At 35.1% G+C, this 13,545-nt stretch overlaps 1 protein-coding gene and 1 long non-coding RNA gene across 2 annotated transcripts in view; one reads left to right on the top strand and one right to left on the bottom strand.

The window, feature by feature from the left end:
- The window catches only part of LOC306664744, a 471,099-nt gene that overhangs the window by 381,691 nt on the left and 75,863 nt on the right, over window positions 1-13,545 (bottom strand). The window lies entirely within an intron of this gene.
- Window positions 7,630-8,922, top strand: LOC306663404 (zinc finger protein 24-like). The gene is made up of 2 exons (XM_079143776.1): window positions 7,630-8,102; window positions 8,134-8,922. The coding sequence occupies exons 1-2, from the start codon at window positions 7,665-7,667 to the stop codon at window positions 8,785-8,787; spliced, it is 1,092 nt and encodes a 363-aa protein (XP_078999902.1). The 5' UTR covers window positions 7,630-7,664; the 3' UTR covers window positions 8,788-8,922.

Here is a 13,545-nt window from a genome sequence, read left to right as displayed (position 1 = left end):
AACAGAAAAATGGATAAAGAATATATACACAATGGAATATTATTCAGCCATAAGAAGAATAAAATTATGGTATTTGCAGGAAAATGGATGGAGTTGGAGAATATCATGCTAAGTAAAATAAGCCATTCCCAAAAAACCAAAGGCCGAATGATTTCTCTGATAAGTGATTGATGATACATAATGGCGGGTGAGAGGGAGGAAAGAATGCAGAAAGGCTGGATTGTATAGAGGAAAATGAGGAGTGGGGAGGGGGTGGGAGAAGGATAACTAATAGAAGGACACAAACATCATTACCCTATGTACATGTATGATTATGCAAATGATGTGACTCTACTTCATGTACAACCAGAGAAATGATAGTTGTATCCCACATGTGTACAATAAATCAATATAAATAGATAAACAAATATATAAACTATTTTTAATTTAAAAAAATGATCACCCACTTCCCCCCAAAATGGCAAGCTCTTCTTGATGAGATTCTGTTGATGAGACAGAAACAGAGACCCAGACTCCTAACAAAGGACAGAGTAAATGAAGTGTAGGAATGGGTCCAAAATATGCCTGATCACAGATGCTGAGCTGGACGACTTCAGGTATGGTCAGATTCCTATTCTAATGACCTAGACTTTGCTGTTCTACCTGGTCCCTTGCCTGCATGTGACAGTGTGTGTAGAAAGAGTAGTGTCAGGAGAAATTATATAAATCAGAGAATAAACCCTTAACCTTGAGGATCAGGACAAAGTCTTGTAATGAACAAACAAGATTTGGGTAGTACACGTGTAACTTTGCAGCTCCTAAAAAAGGGAACACAAATGAGGATCTCTCATGAGTGCTTCTGCCATGTGTGTTATGACCATACTGCTGTCAAATGGTGTGAGGTGAATGAGTGAGCTTGGCGTAAGTTCATAGCAGGTTGGTTAAAATTGGATCCTGGTTTAATGTATGCCGGACCAGGTGTTTACAAATGGGAACATGGGAGCAGTATGGTTTGAATGAGAATGAATATATTTTGTGTCTTTTTGTTAGTTTGACACATATTTACATACATTGATTTCTTATTCTGTGATGAAGGACTTAAGAGTGTGACTGTGTGTGTTGTTCATTTTATGTGTTTCATCTGTTCCTTGTAAGTAATGAAATAGTCTCAGAAACACAGCAATTAGTGTATTTGTGAAATCTGAGTGAAACATCATAGAACCTGAAGGTGTGGAAACCAATGTATGTAAGCAAAAAGCACATGACTTTTGAAAACAGGTTTATGTGTACTTAATGTGGCATGTTTTTATTCATGTAACATAGGAGGTACTGAGAATGAAAAAGTAGTCACATGCAGCATGGATAAATTATTTCCCATATAATGATGAGTGAAAGCAGCCAATCCACAAAGGAACTAAACAGACACTTCTCAAAAGAAGAAATAATATGGTGAAGAAATGTGTGAAAAAATGTTCAGCATCTCTAGGAATTAGTGATATGCAAATTAAAACTATACTGAGATTTCATCTCACCCTGTCAGAATGGCAATTATCAAGAATACAAGTAAGAATAAATGCTGACGAAGATGTGGGGATGAAGGTGCACTCATACTTTGCTGCTGGGACTGCAAACTGGTGCAACCACTCTGGAAAGCAATAGAAATTAGTCTTAAGCAGAAGAAAATAAGAGAGAAAGAGAAACTAGAGACATAAAGTAATGAAAAGCATACAAATCAAACCTAGACATACAGTCCAAAAACCTGAACCCTCAAAAGACAAGGCAGGAAAAGAAATTACTACATTTTAAAAATGCTACCAACTAGAGAAAAAGAAACAAATAAGTATATGTATATATGTCCCTGAGTCAATCAGCAGATAAAGAATTCACACACACACACACACAAGAAAATAACAAAAATCTAAAGAATAAAAGAAACATCTCTACTGAGATGGTCAAAATAGCTGCCCAGACTAGATGGTCACTGTCTGTGTCCATTATTCTTCCTTTTCCAATTCTTCCTGAGTTACCCACTGACATAGCAAGGTGTGGGGTTGTTAACCCCTTCCTGTTTGTGCTACTCTCTGAGCTGCCAGTTCCCGCAGCCTAATAAAGTAGCTGTTTCTTTCTTTTTTTTTTTTTTAAGATTCAAGATATTTTATTAACAGCTACTACAAACAGTAAGATAGCTCAATTAGATTTCCAAGTACTAAATCAACATACAAAAATCAGTAGTTTACATATATTCAATCATTTGGAAAACCTAATGGAAGAAATCATTTCATAAAGAATGGTAACAAAAACATATTACTATGTCAATAAAAATGTGAGACCTATTAAAAATAAAAATTAAAATACCACTGAAGGCAAAAAATAGCCTTTCTACAAATAGAAGGACCATATTATTGGGTAAATTAATTTGTAAATTTAATAACATCTCAATGAAAACAACAATTTTAAGCTATATCACCTGATGCTAAATTTTGTGAAACAAACAAACAAACAAACAAACATGGAAGTGGGACCAGCACTAAAACACATTAGGGCACTTTTAAAAGTCTAAATAATTTAACAGTATCATAGTAGTCTATTAGCACAACACAATATCCAGATGTAAGTATACGCAGATACATATAGATATTGAATGTATAAAGATGACATCATCTCAAATCACTGGGAAAAGGAAGTAGTCAATAAATGTTATAGGATAAGTAAAGTAATATCCCTGCCTCATCTCATATACCATGATAAATTCCATATGTACCAAAGACACGTTTTACATAACACAAGTAAATCTGACTGTGTTGTGTTAAATTCACCCAGAATCATTGTACTGTGGTCTATTTGATTCCTGGAATTGAGAAGGATTTGTTTGATGTACATGGATGCACCATTTTTTAGGAAATAAATATTAATGTTCATTATATCTTCCTGATTTTTGGTTCCCTTTAAGAGTATGAAATGTCCTTCTTTGTCCATTCTAATTTGAAGTTCAAATTAGTCAGCTTGAAGTTCACTTTGTCTGACATAAGGATGGAAACCCCCACTGTTTTACTGAGTTCTTGCTAGTGGTATGTTTTTTCCCATCCTTTCACCTTTATTCTGTGGATGTCTTTTGCTATGAGGTGAGTGTCTTGAAGGCGGCATATTGTTGAGTCTTTCTTTTTAATCCAATCTGCCGTCTATGTCTTTTTTTTTCAAATTATGATCTTTACTAAACTATTAATTAGATAACAAGTTCCCACTGTTTTGTAGTCACATATTACCTCCCTTAACCATCACCCCCACACAAAAATACACCCAAATTATCATTAGATTACAAATTCCAAAATGCCATAATGTCTAGATACGAAGATTCACAGTTTCTGAACTTATTTTTAGATAAGTACTTTCAAAAATCCCTGTTGAGTGAAAAATAAATATCCTATACAGAAGTCATTCTTATTTTATACTAATAAGCCATTAGCCATTAGTTTGTCATCTGAGGTTAAATCAGTACTACTAATAAAGGTTTCTCACCTTCACAATCTTAATTTCCAGAACTATTAAGTAAACCTAACCTAAAACCATCTGACAAATGAGAAATAAAATAAATACAAACCATTGTTAGCAAAGATTTATACTGAAAATACAAGACAGGTCAACATTAGAAAATCTAGTTACAGAACTCATTGATCTAACAAAAGATAAACATTATTATCTCAAAAAAAAAGACATTTTGCAAAATACAACACTAAATAATAACAAAACTCAAAATAGAAAGAGAACACCTTTAACAAAGGGGAGCTACCAAAAACCTTTAGCAAACATTCTTAAAAATGTTTGCTAAACATTTTTAAGAATGTCTATGTCTTTTGATTGATGAGTTTAGGCTATTAACATGCAGGCTTTTATTGACATATGATTTGTATTCCCAGTCATTTGGGCTTATTTTTGGTTTTTAACTTGACTTGGTTTCTCTGTGATTGGCTTTTCTTTTTCATTCCCTGCTTTCTGACCTACATTATTGTTTTTCATTTCCTCCTCAAGGAACATTTTGCTGAGAATGTTCTGTAGCACAGGCTTTCTATTTGTAAATTCTTTTAACTTTTGTTTATCATGGAAAGATTTTATTTCATCTTCAAATCTGAAGGTTAGTTTTTCTGAGTATAAGATTCTTGGTTGGCAACCATGTTCTTTCAGAGTTTGAAATATGTTGTTCCAGGCCCTTCTAACTTTAGGGTCTGGTCTGAGAAATCTGCTGATATCCGTATAGGTTCCCCCTTATACGTAATCTGAAGCTTTGCTCTTGCAATCTTTAAAATTTGATATATTAGATGTTAGGCATTTTCATTATAATGTGTCTTGGTATGGATCTGTTGTAATTTTGTGCATTCAGTGTTCTGTAAGCCTCTTATAGATGATTTTCCATTTTATTTTTCAATTTTGGGAAAATTTTTGATATTATTTCATTGAATAGGTTGTTCGTTCCTTTGGTTTGCATCTCTGTGCTTTCCTCAATCCTGATAATTCTTAAATTTGGTCATTTCATTATATTCCATAGTTCTTGGAGGTTCTGTTCAAGATTTTTTTACCATATTCTCTGTGTGGTCAAATTTATTTTCAAGATTACATATTTTGTCTTTGTTGTCTTTCAAGTGATCTAGTCTCTAGGGGATGCTTTCCATTGAGCTTTTTATTTGGTTTATTTTTTCCTTCATTTCAAGGATTTTTTTTTTTCAGAATCTCTGTCTCTTTGTTGAAATCATCTTTTGCTTCCTGTGGTTGCTCTTTCAACTGTTGATTGGAGTCATGATTCATTGCCTGCATTTGCTCTCTTATCTCATCCTTTGCTTTGTGAATCATTTTTTTTTTGTGTTCCAATAAAACTTTTTTTTTTAATAATGTATTTTTTTATTGTAAACAAATGGGATACATGTTGTTTCTCTGTACATGGCGTAAAGGCATACCATTTGTGTAATCATAAATTTACATAGAGTAATGTTGTTTGATTCATTCTGTTATTTTTTCCCTTCCCCCCACCCCTCCCACCCCTCTTTTCCCTCTATACAGTCCTTCCTTCCTCCATACTTGCCCCCCTCCCTAACCCTATCTATAACCCTAACACTAACACTACCCTCCCCCCATTATATGTCAACATCCACTTATTAGTGATATTATTCGTCCTTTGACATTTTGAGATTGGCTTATCTCACTTAGCATGATATTCTCCAATTTCATCCATTTGCCTGCAAATGCCATAATTTTATCATTCTTTATGGCTGAGTAATATTCCATTGTGTATATATACCACAGTTTCTTTATCCATTCATCAATTGAAGGACATCTAGGTTGGTTCCACAGGCTGGCTATTGTGAATTGAGCAGCTATGAAAATTGATGTGGCTGTATCTCTATAGTATGCTGATTTTAAGTCCTTTGGGTATAGGCCAAGGAGTGGGATAGCTGGGTCAAATGGTGGTTCCATTGCAAGTTTTCTAAGGAATCTCCACACTGCTTTCCAGAGTGGCTGCACTAATTTGCAGTCCCACCAGCAATGTATGAGTGTACCTTTCTCCCCACATCCTCGCCAAAACCTGTTGTTGCTTGTATTCTTGATAATTGCCATTCTAATTGGGGTGAGATGGAATCTTAGGGTGGTTTTGATTTGCATTTCTCTTATTACTAGAGATGTTGAACATTTTTCCATATGTTTGTTGACTGCTTGTAGATCTTCTTCTGTGAAGTGTCTGTTCATTTCCTTAGCCCATTTGTCGACTGGATTATTTGTATTCTTAGAGTAGAGTTTTTGAGTTCTTTATAGATTCTGGAGATTAGCGCTCTATCTGAAGTGTGATTGGCAAAGATATTCTCCCACTCTGTAGGCTCTTTCTTCGCATTGCTGATAGTTTCCTTTGCTGAGAGAAAGCTTTTTAGTTTGAATCTATCCCAGTTATTGATTCTTGCTTTTATTTCTTGTGCTATGGGAGTCCTGTTAAGGAAGTCTGCTCCTAAGCCGACATGTTGAAGTTCTGGACCTACTTTTTCTTCTATAATCTGCAGGGTCTCTGGTCTGATTCCGAGGTCCTTAATCCATTTTGAGTTTAGTTTCATGCATAGTGAGAGATATGGGTTTAGTTTCATTCTGTTGCATATGGATTTCCAATTCTCCCAGCACCATTTGTTGAAGAGGCTATCTTTTATCCATTGCATTTTTTTGGCACCTTTCTATAGTATGAGAAAATTGTATTTATTTGTGTTTGTGTCCGTGTCCTCTATTCTGTACCATTGATCTACCTTTCGATTTTGGTACCAACACCATGCTGTTTTTATTACTATTGCTTTGTAGTAGAGTTGAAGATCTGGTATTGCAATACCCCCTGTTTCACTCTTCCTGCTAAGGATTGCTTTAGCTATTCTGGATTTCTTATTCTTCCAGATGAATTTCATAATTGCTTGCTCTATTTCTGTAAGTTACATCATTGGAATTTTAATTGGAATTGCATTGAATTTGTATAGCACTTTAGGTAGTATGGCCATTTTGACAATATTAATTCTTCCTATCCAAGAACATGGAAGATCGTTCCATCTTCTAAGGTGTTCTTTAATTTCTTTCTTTAGTGTTCTGTAGTTCTCATTGTGGAGGTCTTTCACCTCTTTTGTGAGATTGATTCCCAAGTATTTTATTTTTTTCTAGGCTATTGTGAATGGGATAGTTTTCCTAATTTCTCATTCTGAAGATTCATCACTTATGTATAAAAATGCGTTGGATTTATGGGCATTGATCTTGTAACCTGCTACTTTACTGAATTCAATTATGAGTTCTAAGAGTTTTCTGGTGGAATTTCTAGGTTCCTCTAAATATATAATCATGTCATCAGTGAACAGGGATAGTTTGAGTTCTTCTTTTCCAATTCATATCCCTTTAATTTCTTTGGTCTGTCTAATTGCTCTGGCTAGAGTTTCAAGGATGATATTGAATAGAAGTGGTGAAAGAGGGCATCCCTGCCTTGTTCCAGTTTTAGGGAGAACGCTTTCAGTTTTTCACTATTTAAAATGATATTAGCCATGGGCTTAGCATAAATGGCCTTTACAATGTTAAGGAATGTTCCCACTATCCCTATTTTTTCTAGTGTTTTGAGCATGAAGGGGTGCTGTATTTTGTCAAATGCTTTTTCTGCATCTATTGAAATAATCATGTGATTCTTGACTTTAAGTCTATTGATATGGTGAATTACATTTATTGATTTCCTGATGTTGAACGAACCTTGCATCCCTGGGATGAAACCCACTTGATCATGGTGCACTATCTTTTTAATATGTTTTTGTATGCAATTTGCTAAAATTTTGTTGAGAATTTTTGGGTCGATGTTCATTAAGGATATTGGTCTGAAATTTTCTTTCCTTGATGAGTCTCTCTCTGGTTTAGGTATCAGTGTGATATTGGCTTCATAGAATGAGTTTGGGAGGGTTCCCTTCTCTTCTATTTTATGGAATACTTTGAGAAGTATTGGAATGAGCTCTTCTTTAAAGGTTTTGTAGAACTCGGCTGAGAACCCATCTGGTCCTGGACTTTTCTTTGTTGGTAGGCTTTTGATGACTTCTTCTATTTCAGTACTTGAATTTGGTCTATTTAAATTGTGTATGTCCTGCGTCTGCCTTGGACTGCGAAGCTGCTGCGGTTCCTGAGCTAGAGTATTACAAATCAGGATGTCTGCACAGTCAGTGGAAGAAGATTCAATACTTATCATCCCAACTCCAGATGAAGAAGAAAAAATTCTCAGAGTGAAATTGGAAGAGGATCCTGATGGTGAAGAGGGATCACGTATCACCTGGAACCATCTCCCTGACCCAGAGGTTTTCCGGCAGCGATTCAGGCAGTTTGGATACCAGGATTCACCAGGGCCCCGTGAAGCAGTGAGCCAGCTCAGAGAACTTTGCCGTCTGTGGCTCAGGCCAGAGACGCACACAAAAGAACAAATCTTGGAACTAGTGGTGCTGGAGCAGTTTGTTGCCATACTACCCAAGGAGCTACAAACTTGGGTTCGAGAGCATCATCCAGAGAATGGAGAAGAGGCAGTGACAGTGCTAGAGGATTTGGAGAGTGAACTAGATGACCCTGGACAGCCGGTTTCTCTCCGTCGTCGGAAACGTACTAGTAGAGGAGATACTAGTACTAGTAGAGGAGATAGTATCTCAAGAAGAAGCTCAGGGATTGCCAAGTTCTGAGCTTGATGCTGTGGAGAACCAGCTCAAATGGGCATCCTGGGAGCTCCATTCCTTAAGACACTGTGATGATGATGCTCAGACTGAAAATGGAGCACTAGCTCCAAAACAGGAAATTCCTTCGGCAGTAGAATCTCATGAAGTTCCTGGTACTCTCAATATAGGTGTTCCTCAAATTTTTAAATATGGAGAATCCTGTTTTCCAAAGCGCAGGTTTGAAAGAAAGAGAAATCCCTCCCGGAAGAAACAGCATATATGTGATGAATGTGGAAAACACTTCAGTCAAGGTTCAGCCCTTATTCTTCATCAAAGAATCCACAGTGGGGAGAAACCTTATGGATGTGTTAAGTGTGGGAAGGCATTCAGCAGAAGTTCCATCCTGGTACAACACCAGAGAGTTCATACTGGAGAAAAACCTTACAAATGTCTCGAATGTGGAAAAGCCTTTAGCCAGAATTCTGGGCTTATTAATCATCAGAGAATCCATACTGGGGAGAAACCTTATGAATGTGTTCAGTATGGGAAATCCTATAGTCAAAGCTCAAATCTTTTTAGACATCAGAGAAGACACAATGCAGAAAAACTTCTGAATGTTGTGAAAGTTTAAGAAGTCACACACAAAAAAATCAGCACTCAGGTATTTTTCTTTAGAAATGAAGATACAAAAACATGAAGTGATAATAGAATAGTTTTTTTCCCTATTGACTGTCAGAAAATCGACTGGGAAATATAAAAAAGTCTTCACTCACCATTATTATTTTATCTTGAAAAAAATGGTGTTATACCTGCCTAGAAACTGAAATTTTAAACTTTATTCAGGTGTTAATGCCTAATTTTTCGATATGATGTTTATATTCTCTATTTTTTCCAAATAATGAGCTACCTGATTGTTTTTCCCTATCTTTTGAATTTCAGTTCTAGACAAATATGTTATTTCTATGTTGATCATTGAAATGTTCTTTGTAAGGATACATTCCCTTCTACTTTAAAGGGTAACATAGGAACTATTAAGTCTGAAAACCATCTGAAATAATTTAAAAATGGTCTTTTTAAAATATACCTTTCTGTTTCCTTTTACCCAATTAGAATATACATTTGAGAAAATAGAAGATAAAGAATGGCTGATTAAAAAAATTTGCATTACATAATTTACACAAAAGCAATGCTGTCACCTCCCCTGTATGGACTCAGGTGAGGACTGGGCCATCCTCCAGGAGGAGGAGTGGGGCGGCTTTTGGGAGGGCGAGGGAGGTCTCCCTGAGAGTGGGCTGAGGTGTGAAGGCAGCCAGGGCTTACCTGTACACTGACTTGAGACCAGTTCAATAAAAGTGCACACCTTAAAGATGAAAAAAAAAAAAAAAAAAAAGAATGGCTGAAAGCATCAAAATAAAAGGAGCCTTAAGATCTCAGATAAGTGATTGTGATAAAATTTCAAAAAAGTGAATGGGATGTCTAGATTGGGGAAGATATACAAATACTTTGATCTCTGCATTGAAATGTATGAATTTAAGTATAGTCCCTCTCCCACAAGGAACTGAAAAACTGGTCATTCTATCTTAATTTGGGGCCTGTTACTAATGAAAATAATTATTTTCCCATTTATTATTTAAAAGTAGTTTAAACAATAATTGTAAGTTTGAAGGTAGAAATTTTAACACTAAGAATGGCAGTGTTGAAAGGCAAATGTAAACAAGTTAATGGTCTGTTTTGGCTTTTGGGAAAAGAAACTCAGAGATCTAATTCGTCATTCTTTTTGCCTTCATCTTTGTTAAGGACAGAAGATTACCTAACAGGTATCAAGTATCAGGTTTGCTATTTTTATTCCTTTGGTACAAAAGGGTTGAACACCAGGCTAAAACAGCCATGCATTTATTATTAAAACATTTTCTACCGACAAGGCACTGTGCTAGGTACTGTAATTCTACCATAAATAGGTAGGTATTTCTTCCACTGTAAATCATAGGGGATTTGTTATAAAGCTGTTTCATGTAGTTACCCTCTTTCCCCTGTCAGCATTCCCAGGAAGGTCACCTCTGAGATTCCCAGAGCCATAGTTCTCTTACCCAGGGTGTTGTATTTGGAAGGGGAGGAGGACTCAGCTCAAAGATCTAACTAGCTCTCCAGCATTCTTCAGAGGTGAGTCCAGGATACATTCTTATTACAGTTTGGAGATTTATGAATCTTTTTTAAAAAGAACTAATTGATCTCTAGTAGTGTTGAGGTTGTACCTACATGTTAAGTTAAATGGACTGTTCTTTAAAAATAAACAACTAGGCTATTAACAACTAGTTTATTAACTATCAGAATTGATTGAACTATTTTTTTTTCAATTTTCAGTCTTAACACATTTTTTAAAGATGTATTAAAGTAATACATTGTAGTAGTAGGATTATATACTCCTTGACTGAGAATTCCAAGTACTGTGTTTCTACTGCTTAATGGAAAACTCTGAAAGTTAAAATATTGAATGAGAAAAGGCTTTTTATAATGGGCATCATTCTATGGAAAGTGATCCGTGCAAATCCAAATATTTCATTGTTCCAGAGATTTGGGTTGTATCTGGTGCTTGTATCAAATTTTAAAATGGAAGATGAGGTTTGCATGAGCCTGATAAAAAGCATAGGAATAAATGCAAGGCCAGCTGGTGGAGAAGTGAGGCAGAATGGAGCTTGTTTATAGATTTTCTGATAACAATTATAAGAAATGTGCTTTATAGATTAAGATTTATTGAAGTATAAATATGTAGTAATGATATAATGTATTTTAAGTTATACAAGAAAATGTAGGGACTTTTGTTGGGGTCTTTTTCTCCTTGTGACTGAGAGGAAACAAGTCAATGTCCAATAAAGCTATAAACTCCTCTGCTCTAAAAAAAAATAAATAAATAAATAAATAAAAAAAATAAAAAAATAAAAAAATAAAAAAATAAATTGTGTATGTCCTCCTCATTCAGTTTAGGCAACTCGTATGTCTCCAGAAACCTGTTGATGACTTCGAAATTAACTATTTTGTTGGAGTATAGATTTTCAAAATAGCTTCTAATTATGTTTTGTATTTCAATCCTGTCTGTTGTGATATTTCCTTGTTCATTACGAATTTTAGTGATTTGGGTTTTCTCTTTGTAAGTGTGGCTAAAGGTTTATCAATTTTGTTTATTTTTTCGAGGAACCAACTATTTATTTTGTCAATTTTTTGTATTGTTTCTTTTGTTTCAATTTCATTGATTTCAGCTCTGAGTTTAACTATTTCCTGTCTTCTACTACTTTTGGTGCTGGTCTGTTCTTCTTTTTCTAGGGCTTTGAGCTGTAGTGTTAGGTCGTTTATTTGTTGAGTTTTACTTCTTTTATTAAATGCGCTCCATGAAATAAATTTCCCTCTAAGTACTGCTTTCATAGTGTCCCAGAGATTTTGATATGATGTCTCTTTGTTCTCATTTACCTCTAAGAATTTTTTAATTTCCTTCCTAATATCTTCTGTTATCCATTCATCATATAATAGCATATTGTTTAATCTCCAGATGTTGGAATAGTTTCTGTGTTTGACTCTTTCATTTATTTCTAACTTCAATCCATTATGATCTGATAGAATAAAAGGTAGTGTCTCTATCTTCTTGTATTTGCTAACATTAGCTTTGTGGCATAATATATGGTCTATTTTAGAGAAGGATCCATGTGCTGCTGAGAAGAAAGTGTATTCACTCTTGGCTGGATGGTATATTCTATAAATGTCCGTTAAGTCTAAATTATTGATTGTGTTATTGAGATCTATGGTTTCTTTGTTCAATTTTTGTCTGGAAGATCTGTCCAGTGGTGAGAGAGGCGTGTTAAAATCACCTAGTATTATTGTGTTGTGGTCTATTTGGTTTCTGAAATTGAGAAGGATTTGTTTGACATACATGGATGAGCCACTGTTTGGGGCATAGATGTTTATGATTGTTATATCTTTCTGATTTATGCTTCCCTTAAGCAGTATGAAATGACCTTCTTTGTCCCTTCTGACTAACTTTGGCTTGAAGTCCACATTATCTGAAATGAGGATGGATACTCCAGCTTTTTTGCTGAGTCCATGTGCATGGTATGTTTTTCCCCATCCTTTCACCTTTAGTCTATGGGTATCTTTTTCTATGAGGTGAGTCTCTTGTAGGCAACATATTGTTGGATCTTTCTTTTCAATCCAATCTGCCAGTCTATGTCTTTTGATTGATGAATTCAGGCCATTAACATTCAGGGTTATTATTGAGATATGATTTGGTTTCCCGGTCATTTGGTTCATTTTTTAAATTTTATTTATTTGTTTATTTGACACAACTTGGCTCCTCCTTTATTTGACAATTCCTTTAGGATAATTCCTCCCTTTGCTGATTTGCTTCTTTGTTTTTCATCTCTTCCTCATGAAATATTTTGCTGAGAATGTTCTGTAATGCTGGCTTTCTTTTTGTAAATTCATTTAGCTTTTGTTTATCATGGAAGGATTTTATTTCATCGTCAAATTTGAAGGTAAGTTTTGCTGGGTATAAGATTCTTGGTTGGCATCCATTTTCTTTCAGGGCTTGAAAAGTGTTGTTGCAGGTCCTTCTAGCTTTTAGGGTCTGGATTGAAAAATCTGCTGATATCCGTATTGGTTTCCCCCTGAATGTAATTTGGTTCTTTTCTCTCACAGCCTTTAAAATTCTGTCTTTATTTTGTATGTTAGGTATTTTCATTATAATGTGGCTTGGTGTGGGTCTGTTGTAATTTTGTGTATTTGGAGTCCTATAAGCCTCTTGAACTTGATTTTCCATTTCATTCTTCAGATTTGGGAAATTTTCTGATATTATTTCATTGAATAGATTGTTCATTCCTTTGGTTTTTCTTCTCTAAGCCTTCCTCAATCCCAATAATTCTTAAATTTGGCCTTTTCGTGATATCCCATAGTTCTTGTAGATTCTGTTCATGATTTGTTACCATCTTCTTTGTTTGTTGAACTTTGTTTTCAAGGTTAAATATTTTGTCTTCAATGTCTGTGGTTCTGTCTTCCAGGTGTTCTATCCTACTGGATATGCTTTCTATGGAGTTCTCAATTTGGTTTATTGTTTCTTTCATGTCAAGGATTTCTGTTTGGTTTTTTTTTCAATACCTCTAACTCTTTATTGAAATGTTCTTTTGCTTCCTGTATTTGCTCTTTTAACTGTCGATTGGTGGAATCTTTCAATGCCTGCATTTGCTCTTTCATCTCATCATTCAGTGCGAGCATTTGCTCTTTCATCTTATCGTTTGCTTCTCTGATCATTTTAATTATGTCCATTCTGAACTCCTTTTCTGTCATTTCTTCTGCATGCTGTCATTGGGTTTTATTGTTGTAACATCTAGATTTGTTTGCGGCATTT

The sequence above is a fragment of the Sciurus vulgaris genome (assembly GCF_902686455.1).
Source record: "Sciurus vulgaris genome assembly, chromosome: 6".
NCBI lineage: Eukaryota > Metazoa > Chordata > Mammalia > Rodentia > Sciuridae > Sciurus > Sciurus vulgaris.
This window is presented reverse-complemented; position numbering and strand designations above follow the sequence as displayed.